Source organism: Miscanthus floridulus, chromosome 11, assembly GCF_019320115.1.
Source record: "Miscanthus floridulus cultivar M001 chromosome 11, ASM1932011v1, whole genome shotgun sequence".
NCBI classification, from domain to species: Eukaryota; Viridiplantae; Streptophyta; class Magnoliopsida; order Poales; family Poaceae; genus Miscanthus; species Miscanthus floridulus.
In genome coordinates this window covers 21507251-21523715 of record NC_089590.1, presented here as the reverse complement: position 1 = coordinate 21523715, position 16465 = coordinate 21507251, and the positions used below count along the sequence as shown (strand labels likewise).

General features: G+C 41.3%; 1 protein-coding gene and 1 non-coding gene across 2 annotated transcripts; one reads left to right on the top strand and one right to left on the bottom strand.

Annotated features, from left to right (window-relative positions):
* The first annotated feature begins 3 nt into the window (after positions 1-3).
* LOC136491704 (uncharacterized) lies at positions 4-8861 on the top strand. Its single transcript, XM_066487962.1, has 2 exons — positions 4-336; positions 8691-8861. Exons 1-2 carry the CDS (start codon positions 4-6, stop codon positions 8859-8861), a joined length of 504 nt encoding a protein of 167 aa, XP_066344059.1.
* LOC136495096 (small nucleolar RNA R71) lies at positions 6019-6125 on the bottom strand. The gene has a single exon (XR_010768878.1). It is a non-coding gene; the product is annotated as a small nucleolar RNA R71 (small nucleolar RNA).
* Positions 8862-16465: the final 7604 nt, after the last annotated feature.

The window sequence follows — 16465 nt, the reverse complement described above, 5'->3', positions numbered from 1 at the left end:
CCCATGACCTCACCGGCGCCGCCCTTCCTCCGACTCAGCCCGTGCCCTCCTCCGCCGGATCTGGAGGGCCGCCTCCCCGGTCGTCTTCATGAAGAAGGCCACGCCGGTTGTCTTCCTCCACGCCGGGAGCCTCCCTCCGCGCCCCTGCTCCCTCCGGCGCGAACGGCAGCCCCTCCGGCGCTAGCCCCTCCGCTGTCCCGATCTGCGCCGGCTCCAGCTTTCACCGGCGGCGACCCAGCTCCCACCGCCAGACCCAGCTCCCACCGACGCACGGCCGCAGCTCCCACCGGCAGCCGGGCACCAACGAACGCCTTCTCCCTGCCGCCTGAGCACAAGGTACGAAGTTGCCTGAATAAAATTTCATATGTACCTAACCTGCAAGCTGTCTAAATAATCTTGTATGTGAAACTATGGCCACTTGTAGATGGTTTTGAGTGACTTCTTGTGTATACATAATAAGATTGAAGACCGAACAATTCATGAGCAACTTCGTGATGATTTGGTGGAGCATTTATGGGCACGTCATGGTGTGTCGTAGTGAGATTTAGATTTTGTAACGCCCCGAAACCCATTACACACTGGGCAGTCATTTTGACTATCAAAGGAAAATCACCTACAAGTCACTCCGAAGATTTCTAATGAAATATGCGAGATAAGACATCAAGCACCCTATGCGAACCTCAGATAACCATGGTCAGGCTCACACCCAGAGCAGTGGAAGGAAACTTGATTGGATTAGAGTTCATCCTATTGACATCATCAACACCAACTCAGTCCCAAGAAGCTACTCAAGAACAATGCAATGGTCACCAACAATCAACCATCCAATGACTTAGTCAATTCAGCAAAGACAGAGACTGTCGGACAGATCACAGTGCTGCAGCAGTAAGTGGGAAATGATTTGTTTGCCACATAAATGGGTGGGACCCACATGTCAGCACGAGTGGGAAGAGATATTTCTCAGTTGAAGCCACTCTCTCTCACTCATCCTCTTATTTGCAACATTCACTCTCTCTCTCTAACTCACTCAAGAACAAGCAAGAACCCTAGAGGCTAGAGAGGGGAGAGATTGGAGGAAGGATTGAAGAAGATAGAGAGGAAGAAGGGAAGCACCAGCAGCAGCCCATGGACACCCTTCAACCCTCAACCTCTTCGTGGTGAGCTCAAGAAGAACCATCCTCTTTTCTTGGATTCTTCACCCAATTGTAACGTCCCGTCTCTCCGAGGCCGGGCCCACTTACATCTGGCAGCTTCTCTAGGATATAGACTGCCCTCACAGACCAACACAGGTCTTTTCTGCGCACTTTGTCCTCACTCGTGCGCACCCGGGAAGAACTTCCCGGTCGGTCACCCATCGCTCCAGGCCAAGCACGCTTAACCTCGGAGTTATTTGTAGATGGGCTTTCGGAAAAGAAGTTGCAACTTATTGGTATGAGTATCCTATTAATCCTGTTAAGCCCTAGGCCGGGATGTTACATCCTCACCCCCTTAAGAGATCGACGTCCTCGTCGATCAATCCCAAGCCAGGAGCGTCCTCTCTTGGCCACGTCCATGTGTCCAGAGCTAGCGCATGTGCCAGGCTGTGTGACCACGTCGAATCCACACCAGCCATGCGCACCATGCCTGCGCAACTGCGACACACGCGCCCGTGAAACCACGAGAGTCGGCTCTGATACCATTCTATAACGTCCCGCCTCTCCGAGGCCGGGCCCGCTTACATCTGGCAACTTCTCTATGATATAGACTGCCCTCACAGACCAACACAGGTCTTTTCTGCGTACTTTGTCCTCACTCGTGCGCACCCGGGAAGAACTTCCCGGTCGGTCACCCATCGCTCCAGGCCAAGCACGCTTAACCTCGGAGTTATTTGCAGATGGGCTTCTGAAAAAGAAGTTGCAACTTATTGGTATGAGTATCCTATTAATCCTGTTAAGCCCTAGGCCGGGATGTTACACCAATGATCTAATCCATGGATGTTGATGCAAGATGGAAGACTCCTTGCTAGTGGTAGTTACAACATGAGTAAGTAAGCTCAAGAAGTTCTTACCTAGTTCAATCATCCAATGAGTTCATGGATCCTTTGAACCGTCTTTTTGGTATGTGGCAAGAGAGAGTTCATATGGAGCCAAGCCAATTCGTGGATAAGAAGCAAGAGTAGGGAAGGTTTGGATCTTCAATCTTTTCGCTATGGATGCTCTCAAATCTCAGAGCTAAGGTTATTATCTTCATCTCATGGTTCATCCTCAAGTTCTTGTATCTCTAAGTATGATCCTAGTCTATAGCCACATTTAGTCAAATGAGCTTAAAACCTAGCTACCTTGATCCTAGTGAGTCACCTAAGCCATCCTAGAAATATCTTGCACATGCATAGATCACAGCTGGGCACATCTAAGTTTGGAACCCAAGATCACCTAAGAGCTTAGGTTCTGTCGACAGCTTGACGGAGTGTCCGTCGAATCAACGGAGTGCCCGACAACCTAGGAAAACTAGCCACCGGAACCTTATCTCCTGTTGACATGGACTACCGGAGTGTCCGCGATATCCCGCAGAGTGTCCATTGAATTATAATGACTTATAGCCAGTGAACCCGAGAACACCAAGCCTACACTAGAGCATCCGTCAATTACGGTGGAGTGTCCGATGATTTATAGAGGACAGTAACCCAGCAACCCGAGACCACCTAGTTCCTACCGGAGTGTCTGTCACTTCAAACAGAGTATCCATCAACCCAAGCAGAGTGCAACCCGAGCCAAGTCACCTCAAAACCCTAACCGGACGGAGTGTCCACCACCTAGGTCGGAATGTCCGTCAAGTTAACAGTAAGGATGAAGTTACCTAGTGAACTTACCAAGAGGTTAACTATACTAGACTAAGCATAGTTATAAGTAAGGCAATAGGAGAGCCATAGGTAGAAGCCTCTACCCTAAGTCCCAAGCCGAGTCTTGTTCCTAAGCCTCCCTCGATTACCTTCAACCTCGACCATTATTCTCTTTCAGGACCCGAGTAGCGTAAGGAATGCGTGTGAGTTGTCGTCTACAATCTCGGAGTCGTCGGCAAGATCAAAGAGGCACCCCACTACTATAAACCCTATTTTGGATACTTATCTAGTTTCATTATGAGTTATGCATTACATAAAGTTTGGGTTATTAATCTTGTTCACTCTACACTTAGAGTCACTCATTAATCTAGTAGAAGCCTCTCACCTAAGCAATGGGAATGGAAATGCTTAATTGCTTAGTTACCTAGTAATTATAGAAGTCGAGTATGAGAAGGGAACTCATTCTCATGCCTGTAGGATGCTACACCGGGATAATTAATCACTAAAAGCAATGAGGGTACAATTTGACTTATTTCACTAATCTGGCTAAGGCACAATAACACGAAAGGTCATAAACTTGAATACCACTATGGTAACTTTGCTCATGCGAGGGATAGGTCATTGTGAGTGTGGGATCTCAAATGGCATAGCTCGTGGAGCATCTAAGGTCCTAATGGCTAGAGGGGGGGTGAATAGCCTATTAAAAATTCTACAACAACACTAAGACAAGTGATTAGTAGATAAGATGGCAAAGTGAATTTTGCGCTAGCACTACACTTGTGTTGTATCAAGCTAGCAAGAGAACTACAACTAAAGAGCTATATTAGATACAACTACCACAAGCACTGCACAAGGTAAATACACAAAGTAATGCAAGAGAGGTAGAGGTGATATACTACTGTGGCAAGTGATCAATCAATGAATACCAAAGAATACCAAGGAGACAATGATAACACAATCAATTTTTTCATTCGAGGTTCACTTGCTTGCCGGCAAGCTAGTCCCTATTGTGGCGATTCACTCACTTAGAGGTTCACGCGCTAATAGGCATCACACGCCTAACCTGCAACCGGGTGCCGCACAACCAACACAAGATGAGTGTTGACGGTAGTTATCATCCATCATAAACCGTCAACATAACATTAATAAATGCATGAAAAGGATCACCAACATAGACTTAGGGGTTTAAACTGACAATTTCGACGTGTTTTGGTGAATCTATGTTTTCAGCAGGGTTATTCCAGTGAACTAGGCAAGCAGGATCAAAACAACAAATTAAATCAGGCTTATCCGCCATCGAAACTACTCAAGAAGGTTCCAGAGGACACCGAAAGCCACACCAACGAAGCAAAGGGCAGGAGGCTGGCCCCACCTGTAGGCCGCCCGGCCCCTAGGCCCACATGTCATCCTCTGCTTTGACATCGGTTCCTGCACCGCCTCCAAGATTGCATCTACGCTGTTATTTTAAGTCGGTTTGATCCAAGGGCTCAGAATTGACGTTCTGGCCTATATAACCAGCCCCTGACACCCCCTCCAGAGCACGCTATCATAAGTCAAGATCAGACCAGAAATTAGGGTTTCCAGAGAGAAGAGAATACAGCTCCAATTCTTCAAGTTCTAGTATAGGCTAGCTAGCAAGGTTCAAGTAGAGTGTGGGCTATTACTCAGGATTTCGGATCTACCGTCTGGAGACTGGTATAGCTATTGTATCTCTATATTTATGACTTGGTGCTACTTCAATATTATGTTGCTATTTATTATGTTCCTAGTTTGCTCTAGTTATATGCTTGATACAGTTATGATTGATGATGAATTTATGCATATGTTCGCAAAGCTCTTAGCTCAGTACATGAGTGAGTTAAGTGGTCGACACTATGTAAGCATTATGCTTAGATATTGTTTAACTGTAGATACATTCTACACTTTGGGTCATGTGGTAGATCACAGATGTGACACTCCCATTGAGTCCTTTGTAGTCCACTCCCCATTTGTAGAGCAAGTAGGACGCGGTTGCGAAGGGAGACAAGCTCTATTCTTGATCTTCCTTAGTAATGTTCCTTATGCATAGATCCAAAGTTAGTTATGCTATAGATGAGAGTGTGTATACTTGGGTGTACAAAAGACTTAGTAAATATAGAATGACTTAGGAATCTTTCTCTCTTAACAAATCTCCTACCTAGCCATACTACTTTTATGAGTCTCCATTTCTATCTCTAGAATACAATTATTACCTTACACTTATTATTCATTTATCATTTGACTTACCCCAGCCATAGCATGAGAGTGGTTTTATCATAATTATATATATTTGTCAATATCTCTATGCCAACACAACCCCATAGCGCTCCTCCCAGTGGATAAAATATAAATAACGATACCTGGTATACTCCTAGGTGAAATGCTACAATGGTTTATTATCTATGCGCTTGCGGATACTTTATATATATATATATATATATATATATATATATATATATATATATATATATATATATATATATATATTTATTTATATTTACAAGTGTTCTTAATAAGTACCAACAACGCATTTCTAGCATCATACTAGGGATGACAACTTAGTAAAAGAGTGATGCTAAGAAATATCAACAAATATTTCTAGCGTTGTTGCCAGGGAGGGGCACATGGCAAAGAGAATTGACCAAATAAATACTTATTGATAAAATCATAACACCTCTGCTTTAGCAGGCTTACCCTTGTTTGTCTTTGTTCATATCCTATACAGGGTATTGCAGGATTGGTTGTGATTTACCTATAATTTCCATCCATCAGAATCAATCAAATCAAGAGGAAACTCAACACCAGTTTCTAAAGCTATGGCTGATAAGACCCTTCATGAGTTCTCTGCTCCAAGCACCGAGAACATTCATACTAGACCAACACTCAAAACTACCAACCTCGAGTTTGAGCTCAAGCCAAGCCTCATCAACATGGTGCAAGCTACCCCATTCAGTGGAAAGGCACATGAAGATGCTAGTGCTCATCTTTAGAATTTTCTAGAGATGAGTAGCACGGTCGTCATCAAGGACGTTGCTCAAGACATCATACTACTTCGCTTATTTCCATTCTCACTAGTGGGAAGGGTGAACCAGTGGTTCTACACCAATAAAGATAATATCAATACACGGGCAAGATGTTCTAAGGCCTTCCTAGAAAAGTTCTTCCCTGTAGGCAAGACCAATACCTTAAGAGGAAATATTTCCAATTTCCAACAGCAGAAAGAAGAGATAATTCTAGAGGCATGGGAACATTTCCAAGAATACATTTCAGATTGTCCTCATCATGGGATGGAGGATTGGTTGCTCATGCAAAGCTTTTACCATGGATTAACTCAGAAAGCCCATGAACAACTGGATGCTACTGCTAGAGGATCATTTATGTCACTCACTCTTGGAAAAGCTAAAACTCTTATGGAAAAGATAGCCTCTAATCAAGGTTGGTCATCATGCAACATTCAATTATGCAATAAGAACAAAGAAGTAGCAGAAAAGGTGTGTGCACTATCAACCAAGATGGACGTCTTGTTGAATTAGCTTGAACAGCGAGCCAATTACAATAGACATCGTCAGACCATTCAAGATGCATTCAATGCTCAAAACGCCTATGGAGAATATTTGTGGGTTGAATTCCCTTAATATCAGGAGGATGCGAATATTGTCATCAACAATTCTGCTCCACAACAACAGAGACAAGGATGGAATCAACAACAATGGTTAAATTACCAAGGTAAGTACCTAGGTAATTACTATAATTCTTCTAATTCTAAACAGCCATCCTTGAGAGACTTGATCTTAGAACAAGCTAGGATTAATGAGAATATTTCTAAGAAGCTTGCTTTTGTTGATAAGGTCCTAGAAAACATAAATACTAAAATGGATAGTTTTTCTTCTGCCATAAAAGACCAACTTAGCTATAATAAAAAGATAGAATCTCAATTAGCTCAGTTGGCCGCTGCTCTGCCTTTTGCCACTAACCTTGAGAAGGTCAGCGCCATAACCACAAGAGGTGGTAAGTCCACTCGTGATCCGCCACATCTGACAAGGACAGGTAAGACACTAGTGGTAGTGCAGGAAGAGGAGAAGAGAACCGTTGAAGTTGAAGAAGTTGGGCCACAAGAGTGAGAGTTACAACAAGATTTCCATGACACTACCTTCCTACCGTTTCCATGCAAAAATCGGAAAGCTAAAATGGATGAGTAGTTTGGTAAGTTCGTAGAGGTAATTCAAAAGTTATACATCAATATTCCATTGCTAGATGCCATATAGGAACCTATCTATGTGAAGTATCTCCGAGACATCCTCAACAACAAAATACCATTGCCCACCACTAAAGTAATCAAGTTGATGGAGGAGTGTAGTGCGGCCATCCTAAACACATCACCTATCAAGAAGAAGGATTCAGGATGTCCCATTATCGATTATTCAATCAAAAACCAAAACTTTGAGAATGCTCTATGCGATCTTGAGGCAAGCATCAGTGTCATGCCTAAGAAGGTTTTCAACAAGCTTGACTATTCAACACTCACACCAACATCAATGTGCTTGCAACTAGCTGACCAATCGATTTGCTACCCTACAGGAATCACCAAGAATATTCTAGTAAAAATAAAAAATTTCTTTGTTCTAGTAGATTTTGTAGTACTTGACATGCAGGAGGACATGAAGACACCCCTCATTCTTGGGAGACCTTTCCTGAGCACTACAAATGCACACAATGATGTCGAAGCCGGAGAAATTAAATTCCATATTAATGGTAAGGAAGAGCAGTTCGCTTTCAAGCCAAGACTGGAACAACGCTCCAATTTGGAGTGGCATGAGAAGCAAGTATCAAGGTCTCCATCTTCGGGACCAAAGGATACACCTGAAGAATGAACCCAAACAGAGAAGTCTGTTTCGGTGGACTTAAAATTCCGAACCCTCACGGGAGGTAACTCGGTAGTTATCCATATTTACTTTTTGCATTATATTTTTACTTCGACATATTTACTTTTCAATTCTTGCATTACAAAATTGAAATAAAAAAATTCTCATCATGGCATATAGAAAAAAATTCAAGCCCCATATAAATAATTTTTACGGAGCATAAAAACTTGTAAGAAATATTTACCGTGGACGAGTAAAAATCTAAAAATACCATTCATTCATCTTGTTATATTTCATAATATCATGAAGTATTTTTGCATTGTATAAACATATGTATATGGTAAAAATACGGGAGACACATGGGACCCACTCAACCACCATCACCTCCATATCTCCACCACCTTCACTCTACACCATCCAGAGCGCATTTCCACCAAAAGGAGCAGTCACCTTACTTAACCACGAAGCAAAGAAGGATCAAAAAAATGGAGAGGCCATTTGGCCACCCTGTGGGGCCAGCCAGCCCCACCACTAGGCCGCCCGGCCTGCTGCTGCCTTGGCTATAAATGCCACTCCTTCCTGGTTGCTCTCGGCCTCAGGCACAACACAAAACAACCTTCCAAGTTCAAAATTTCAGTTCAAAATTTCATAGTTGAAATTTCCTTGGTAGAAGTACTGTTGGAGTGTGAGGAAGTTTGTGTGTGAAAGTAGTGCTAAAATCTTGAGAAAAAGAGAGAGAGGTGCTGCTAAAATTTGAGCAAAGATTAAGAGAGTATAAGAGTGGTAGTGCTGTACAAATCAAGAGAGAAAATAAAAAAGAATTAGGGTGGAAGATTTGCCAAAATCTTGATTTGAAATTCATTAAGCAATCTCAGATGACTAACCCTCGGACGATTGATCCCTGAACGACTGAATCCTGGACGGCTAACCGCTAACTTTTTATTTTCCTAATCCATTACATGAGTTGTGTTGTCTTGTGTTTATTTTTGCAGGAAGATGAGCAAGTTAGTAGGCAAGATCAAGCATGCGACATCGTTTTGTTCGATGAGAAGCTCGTCTTCCCGAGCAAGCACCGACAGGAGGTCGATCCTCCGTCTCCTGCTGTTGGAGCGCTGTCCCGATCAGCCCCCATGGAGAGGAACATTCTTCTACAAGAGAAGTAGCTCAAGCTCCGCGGAGATAGTGAGATGAACATCTACAAGAAGCTGAAGACCCGGGATTTCGTCCTCACTCTTGCCTATGATCCAACCCTACTACAAGCCACAGGTATGACCGTTGAATTCGAACCTATTTTTAAGACTGTAGGATGGGAGGATGCTTGGGAAATTGATGAGCCGAGGTGTAAGCTTTTGACTACTGAATTTTTGTGCACTCTGCAACACACCGATTTGGAAGCCTCATTTAGACTTTTTAGGAAAGAATTTTCTATTCCCTAGAAAAATTTAGTGAACTTTTTGGATTTCACTCTCAGTGCATAATTTATGTAGACTCCGCTATACAAGACTTTGATAGGAATAAGTTCTGGAGGGAGATTTCAAAAGAAATTGTTTGCTACCGCCCTCGCACCAATGAAATTCACCATCCTACTTTCCGATTCATGCACAAATGGCTAGGATTTTCTCTTTTTCCTAGAAGTGATTTCCGCATAGTTAGGAATGATGAACTAAAACTGCTTTATGCCATGATCAAAAGAAAAAAAGGTCTCACCCATAAAATTCATGATGACACAATGGTCAGAAATACCTGGTCTTAAGGGAGATGTTGGGTGCACTTCTTTGGTCACCCGCATAGCTAAAAATTTGGGTTTGCTAGAAAATGCTTCTATTAATTACATTGACATTCCCCGCTGGCTTATTGATTATGACTATTTTAACCATGCCCATATGTTAAAAAAGGGTAAGGATGGAAAACTTGTCATGATGTATGTGGATTATACAACCGAGATCCTGTTACCAGATCAGAACCTCGGTCTATATGCAGTGGATTCGTTTATCTTTGATTTGCAGAGAAAGGAGGAAGCATCTCGTAGGAGTGCCTCAGTGAGGATCACTCACAACCCACAGTCTCGGTACCGTGGAGACGACCCCATTCTAGATGTCCTGCCTTCACCAGCTACACGGGATTTGATCAAGCAGGACCTTCCTAGGTGCACCATCCTGTGCATGCAGGCTAGGACAAGCCGAGATCTTCCCATATGCACCAACCTGAACATGCTAGGTGGGAGCAGCCTTCTCCGCATCATTCGAAGAGTTCCTAGCATCAGGGCTCAAGTGCGCAATGGCAGAATGACAACTTCAACTACTATTAGCAACAACCATATGAGGAGGTCTCCAGTGGCTACCAGGGAGGACATATGTCCTTCTTTGCTCGTGGCTTCCATGACCACCCCATGGGCTATCATGATCATGACATGGGCCACCATCTGCCGCCCATGGGTTACCATGAGCAGCAGATGAAACATGCTTGCTTCGACACCAGGCTCACAACCATTGAGGAGAGCTAGCATGAGATCTAGAACACCCTACACCAACATTCCCAGTGGCAAGAAGAAGCAGGACAATGCTTTGCCGCCATCCAGCAGCACCAGGAGTAGGACATCGACAATTGGTGATACTTGTTCCAGGGTATCCACATTGACCCACCTTTCTAAGAGACCGTAGCAATACCCAGCTTGGGGGAGGAGCCCCCATTACTTCAGGTAAGTTTTCTTTCTGGTATTTTATTATTTTCTTTAGTTTATTTAATTTTCAAATTTGTATTATTAAAAAAAAGCAAAACTAAGAAAACAAAAATAAAAATTTGTCTTTATCTTCTATATATATTAGTGTGTGCTTGTTGGTATTTATTAACTTGTCACTTGTTTTAGTAGCCACCTATTAATTACCTATATCTCCTAACATTACTTTACTAGGTTGTCATCCCTAGTGATGGAGCCAGAGATGCTTGTTGGTACTGCCTAGCATCACTACTAGAATGATACTAAGTAGTTCCTTTATCATTTTATGTGACTAGAAAGAATATAAACATATATGAATGAAAAGGAATCTGCAAGCGCACAGATAATTATACCATTGTAGCACTTCACCCGAGAATATTCTAGGTATCGTTATTTATATTTTACCATAGGGAAGGTCTAGCATGGACAAGTATTGATAACTTATACCATTGATGGAGAAGTAAACCATAGCCAATATTCAACTCATAACAGGGGTAAGTCATAGGATAAGATATATGATAAGTATTGATCAATGATGATGATAAATCACTTAGAGTACTCCTTTCTATGGCATTAGCATGGTCAGGTAGAATATTGGAGGAATAATTCCTAAGTCATTCTTAATTACAAGTCAAAGCATACATTGATTAGTGCAATTACACCTAGTAATCATAGCTAAGATCATCTTTATATCTACACATAAGGGATATTACTAAGATAGATTAAGAATAGAGCTTGCCCTTCCTTTGTAACCACATCCTACGTGCTACCTATATTAGGGAGTGGACTACAAAGGACTCAACGGGAGTGTCACATCCGCGATCTACCACATGGCCCAGAATATAGGGTGTATCCATAGGAAAACAACGTATAAGCACCACGCTTACACAATGTCGACCACTCACCCCATGTACTTTGGAGCGAGCGCTTTGCGAACTAATGCATAAACATAATGATAAACTAGCTATACTAAGTATTTAATCAAAGAAGATGATGAACATTATAACAAAGAACTTGAATAAGATAAATACTAAAATTGTCATAACAATTGTAGCAAGCATATAAAAATAATGGAGATACAAAAGAGAGGGTGTACAAGGATTATACCAAACCATACTCTTGACACGATCGGGAATCCAAGCGAAGCCTGCTTGCCTTCCTCTAGACCTAGCCTAACTAACTATGCCCTAAAATTGATGGAGCTCTAAGGATGATTAGGGATTCTATCTTCTCAAATGACTTGATGCCTCAAGGGGGGTGGCAGGGGCTGGTATATATAGCCCAGAGCATCAAACGTGAGCCCTTGGATCAAACTGACTTAAGGAATGGCGTAGATGCAACCTAGGAGGCGGTGGAGAACCAACATTGCAATGCGAAGACTAATAGGTGGGCCTAGGGGCCAGGCGGCTTATAGGTGGGGTCGGTCGGCCCCACCTGGCAGCCTCTGCGTCTCTACCTCGGTGTGGTGTCCTCTAGAACCTTCTAGTGTCCATTTCACGATGGATAAGTGCAATTAAATCTGTCATGTAGGTCCACCTTGATAATTTTCTGGTTAAACCCTGGTTAAACCCTATAGAAAATACAGATTCACCATAACTCGTGGAATTCATTAGTATAAACCCCTAGACCTTTGTTGGTGATCATATTTATGCCCTTATTCATGTTTCTTTGATGGTTTATAACGGTTGTTTACTACCATCAACAAGCTCCCCCAAGCTTAACCTTTGCTAGTCCCTTAGCAAAATTAAACTTAGCAAAAAAAAGGATCAGGAGTTGCTTCAATGCTTTCACTCCTCAAAAGTACACATGCGTTCAAACAAGAATTATCCTCCAGATTAGAATAAACCGATCTGACTTTCAAACTCACCCATATTACATTCAACCATGGGGCTTCTTAGCCTTCACTTAGGTCTTGAGCAATCAAAAGACAGAATGATCAAGTCAAGCACTATGTCTCAAGTTCTTTGTTCCACCATTATTCTAGAGTTTTTTTTATATATTTTTAAAAAATAAAACTTAGAGCTTCCTTTGTATAACACTCTCAAGTCTCTCAATATATGTGGTATTTGTGGATCCTTACCAAAGGCAATTGTGATGTTATGCCTTTCTCTTCCTACAACTAAAGCTTATATGGAGCTCATAGGAGTGGAAAAACATAAAAGAGCATACTTACACTACATATATTGTAAAGTCAAACCTCGGATCCAAAGAGTGTTGAGTCATACAATCAAATCAATATGTGCATGTGTGTGAATGTATGGTATATATATGGTGGCTAACCTAATTCTACTTTGCTCCTTAAAAACTTATCTCTTTTCTGGAATTTGGAAACATAACCTTGCAAGTAAACATGGGCTATCTTATTCTTCTCTTTCTTTCTTCTCTTTTTTTCAGGCGGACATCTGAGTACCCATTGTTTTAGATATCTTGGACACTAATTTTTTCAATACTCTTTCTTTTTTTAATAACTTTTCCATAGCCACATGCTTCTTTTTCTACAACAAAATCTTTTTGAGAGATAGCAACAAGAACTTTGGAGCATTTATTTGGGGGATATCTTATAGGGTATATTTTTGGTGTTTACTCTTAGTATAGGAGTAAAATATTTTTTTGGGTGGATCTAAATGGAATGGCATGTTTTTGTGCCTACCCCCAGAGTAGGAGTAGTGCATATGTGGGTGGTGTGTACGTAATCTTGATTCTAAGAGCATGACAAACATCTCATAAGGGTCAACAAAGCTTGACTAAACTAAATGTAAAAGCAAGCAGCATATATGAGTGGAAGTTTTCCTAATCTAAATGTCATTTATGGCTCTGGTAGGAATTCAAGCTTTGTCATACAAGGAACTCATCATGAAGCATTTTTATATTTTTCAAAAGATAAATGTCTGGAACTCTAGTATCACTTGGAACAAGATAAACAACAGCTCAAACCTTCTCATATCATATCTGTCAATTACCTAGACTTAGATCAAGCATATGCTACCCATGAGATTCAAGTTCAGAGTAAATTCTTATATCAAAATAGTCTTATCCAAAACTCGGGAGAATTCAAGGTTGAAAACTAGGTACTTGAAAAGAGCAACTATTCTTCATTTCCATTGTAAGAGATTATCTTCAGAGTCCTTTTATTTATTTAGCTCTTTTCTTTTTTTAAAGAAAAATCAAACTAGAAAGAAAACTAAACACACTTTTTATTTTGTTTTCAAGTTTTAAGATCACACCTTATAATATATATAACTGGCTAAGATAAATTTTTATTTTGTTATGCATCTTTTTATTTCTTTAGCTAATATAAAGAAAACTTGCTAATAGTAAAACTAAAGGAAGGAAATACTTAGCTAGATACACAGGGGATGCTCCTCCCCCAAGCTAGATGTTGTCGTGGTCGATTGTTAGATGTTGATTGATCTTTCTTAGAGCGGGTTTGTCGGTGTATGTCCTTCTCATCCATGAGTAGAGTGAGATGAAGACAACCGAGTAAACTTGCTCTTGATCATGTGAATCATCCTGCCAAATACTCCAACAAGAACAAACTTGTGGCTCAATTAAGATAAGGGGTTAGCGGTTAGCCATTCAGAGATTTGTTCTTGTGGGTTTAGATAGATTTTCTAGTGGCAGAATTTTAACAGGATGTCTTTCTAATATTTTTAGATTTTCTATATTTTTTATATGCCAGAAAGAAAATATGTAGGCATAGTATATATATTTTATTTTTATGCCACCACGATGAATATTCCTTGGGCTTGTTACACCATAAAAATTATTCACATGGGGCTTAAGGATGCAATAATATTTTTATTTTCTTTTCTTATGCGATGATGATCTGTAGTAATAAAACTTTTTATTTTTCTTTATATGAAATATAACTAGATGTATGCATATATTTTTAACTAATGCAATGCTAATGTAGAAAAGTACATATGCTAAAGTAAGAACAATTCATGCAATACTGAAAATAAATATGGATAACTACCAATATTACCTCACGGCGAGGGTTTAGATTTTTAAGTCCTCCGGATAGGACTTTACTCGAGTCTTATTTATTCTTCAGGTGCATCATCTAATCTCGGTGATGGAGACGCTGATGGTTGCATCTCTTGTGATTCTGATGATGTCACCTTCTCCTTCCACACCTACTTGGCCGATGGGCTTGACTTAGGCAGTGTAGGTTCCTTTTTTCACAAATTCTTCAGGTTGTTCATCTTCCTCCCATTCATTCCACACGGGTTGGTTCCCTTGATGTTGGGATGATCGACATCTCCTCCTAGAGTGGTTCTTCTTCGGCTGCTCATAAGTAGTATAACTATTGAAATAACAACGTACATTTTCTCTAGGGAATTAGAAGTGGACTTGTCCAGATCCAACGCAGATGATTGTATTGGTGGTGTTGAGGAATGGTCTTCCTAGGATGATGGGTGTATCATCTTCTTCTTCTCCCACGTCCAAAACCATGAAGTTGGCAGGGGCAAAGTGGTCGTGTATTCATACCATAACGTCCTTTGCTATTCCTTTTGGGAATCGAATTGATTGGTCTGCCATCCACAACTGCATATATGTAGGGTACAAGGGTTCGTTACCAAATAAATATTCATATGTTACCTTGAACATTATGTTGACACCTAATCCAATGTCGCAGAAGGTCTTGTAGAAGATTCTTTGTCCAATGGTACACTCGATCGTCGGTACACCAGGATCATTCTTCTTGGCAAGGAATGGTGAAGCAAGGAGGTGGTTGTACTCTAATTTGATCATGTTGACTGATTCATCTTGTGGCTGCCTAACCTTGTTCTTCCTTCTTGTTTTGTTGTTCTTCTTCTTAGTCATTGTTGTGTCTTCGAACGGGTACGGCATCTGTGGATGTCTAGGAGATTGCAGGATACGATTCTTAAAAGAAAACTTCTCTTTCTTGTCCTTGATTATGAAGCAAATCTTTGGATTGTCCACATAGATGATGGCCTTTGTGGTGCTTAGGAAAGGTCGGCGCAAGATGATGAGTGCCCTTTCATCTCCACCTGTTTTCAAAACCACAAAGTCTATGGGAACATATGATAGTCCCACTCATATGATAGCATCTTCAAGAACTCCCTTGGGGTAGTAGAGTGACTGATCTGCAAGCTACAAATGCATATTTGTGTACAATAAAGGATCTCCTAAAATCTTCTCACAAATTACCTTAGGCATGATGTTGACACTCGCTCCAAAGTCAAAGATAGCTTCCTAGAAGATGTGAGGTCCAATGGTGATGGGGATGATAGGTCTCCCAGGATCACCTTTCTTGTTAGATAGTGACTAATCTATCCACCTTCCCATCGATGGCTCCGTGTAGTAGTAAGCTGCATTATGAATATCGACAAGATTTGTAGTTTCTAGATCTTCTGGTTGCCTCGAAATCTTACCTTTATCGGACGAAGGAACAGCAGCCGCCAGCTGAGCTATTTGTGATTCTATCATTTTATTAAAGCTATGTTGGTTCTTAATGGCAGAAGCAAAGCTATCCATTCCATTACTTATATTTTCTTGAATTTTATCATTGGTAGCTACCTTCTTAGATAATCCTTCCATGAGTCTAGATTGGCTAGCAATTAATTCTCTCAAGGTTGGTTGATTGAAGTTATTATAATTGTTACCTTGAGGGTTACCTTGGTAGTTACTTTGGTAGTTCAGTCTCTGTTGCTGATTCCATCCTTGATTTTGTTGAGGAAGATAGTAGTTGTTGTTGTGTTTCCACACTCTTCACATGTCATGCGGGAATCATGAATGTGCATGACTTCTTTCTTCTCATTATCTTGGTCTTTGAGCTTCTTCATTAGCAGGTCCATCTTGGCAGACAGCATGTCTACCTCTTTGAGTTGATGCATACCTCCACCTCTCTTGTGGGTCTGAACTCATTCTTCATTCTAGCCTTAGTTGGAGGTCATCTTCTCCATGAGAGCTGTTGTAGTTGGGAGTGTGAGTGATAGGAATGCACCTCCAGCAGCAGCATCCATAGTCTCATGGGTACTATTGGTCAACCCATGGTAGAAAGTCTGCATGAGTAGCCAATTCTCC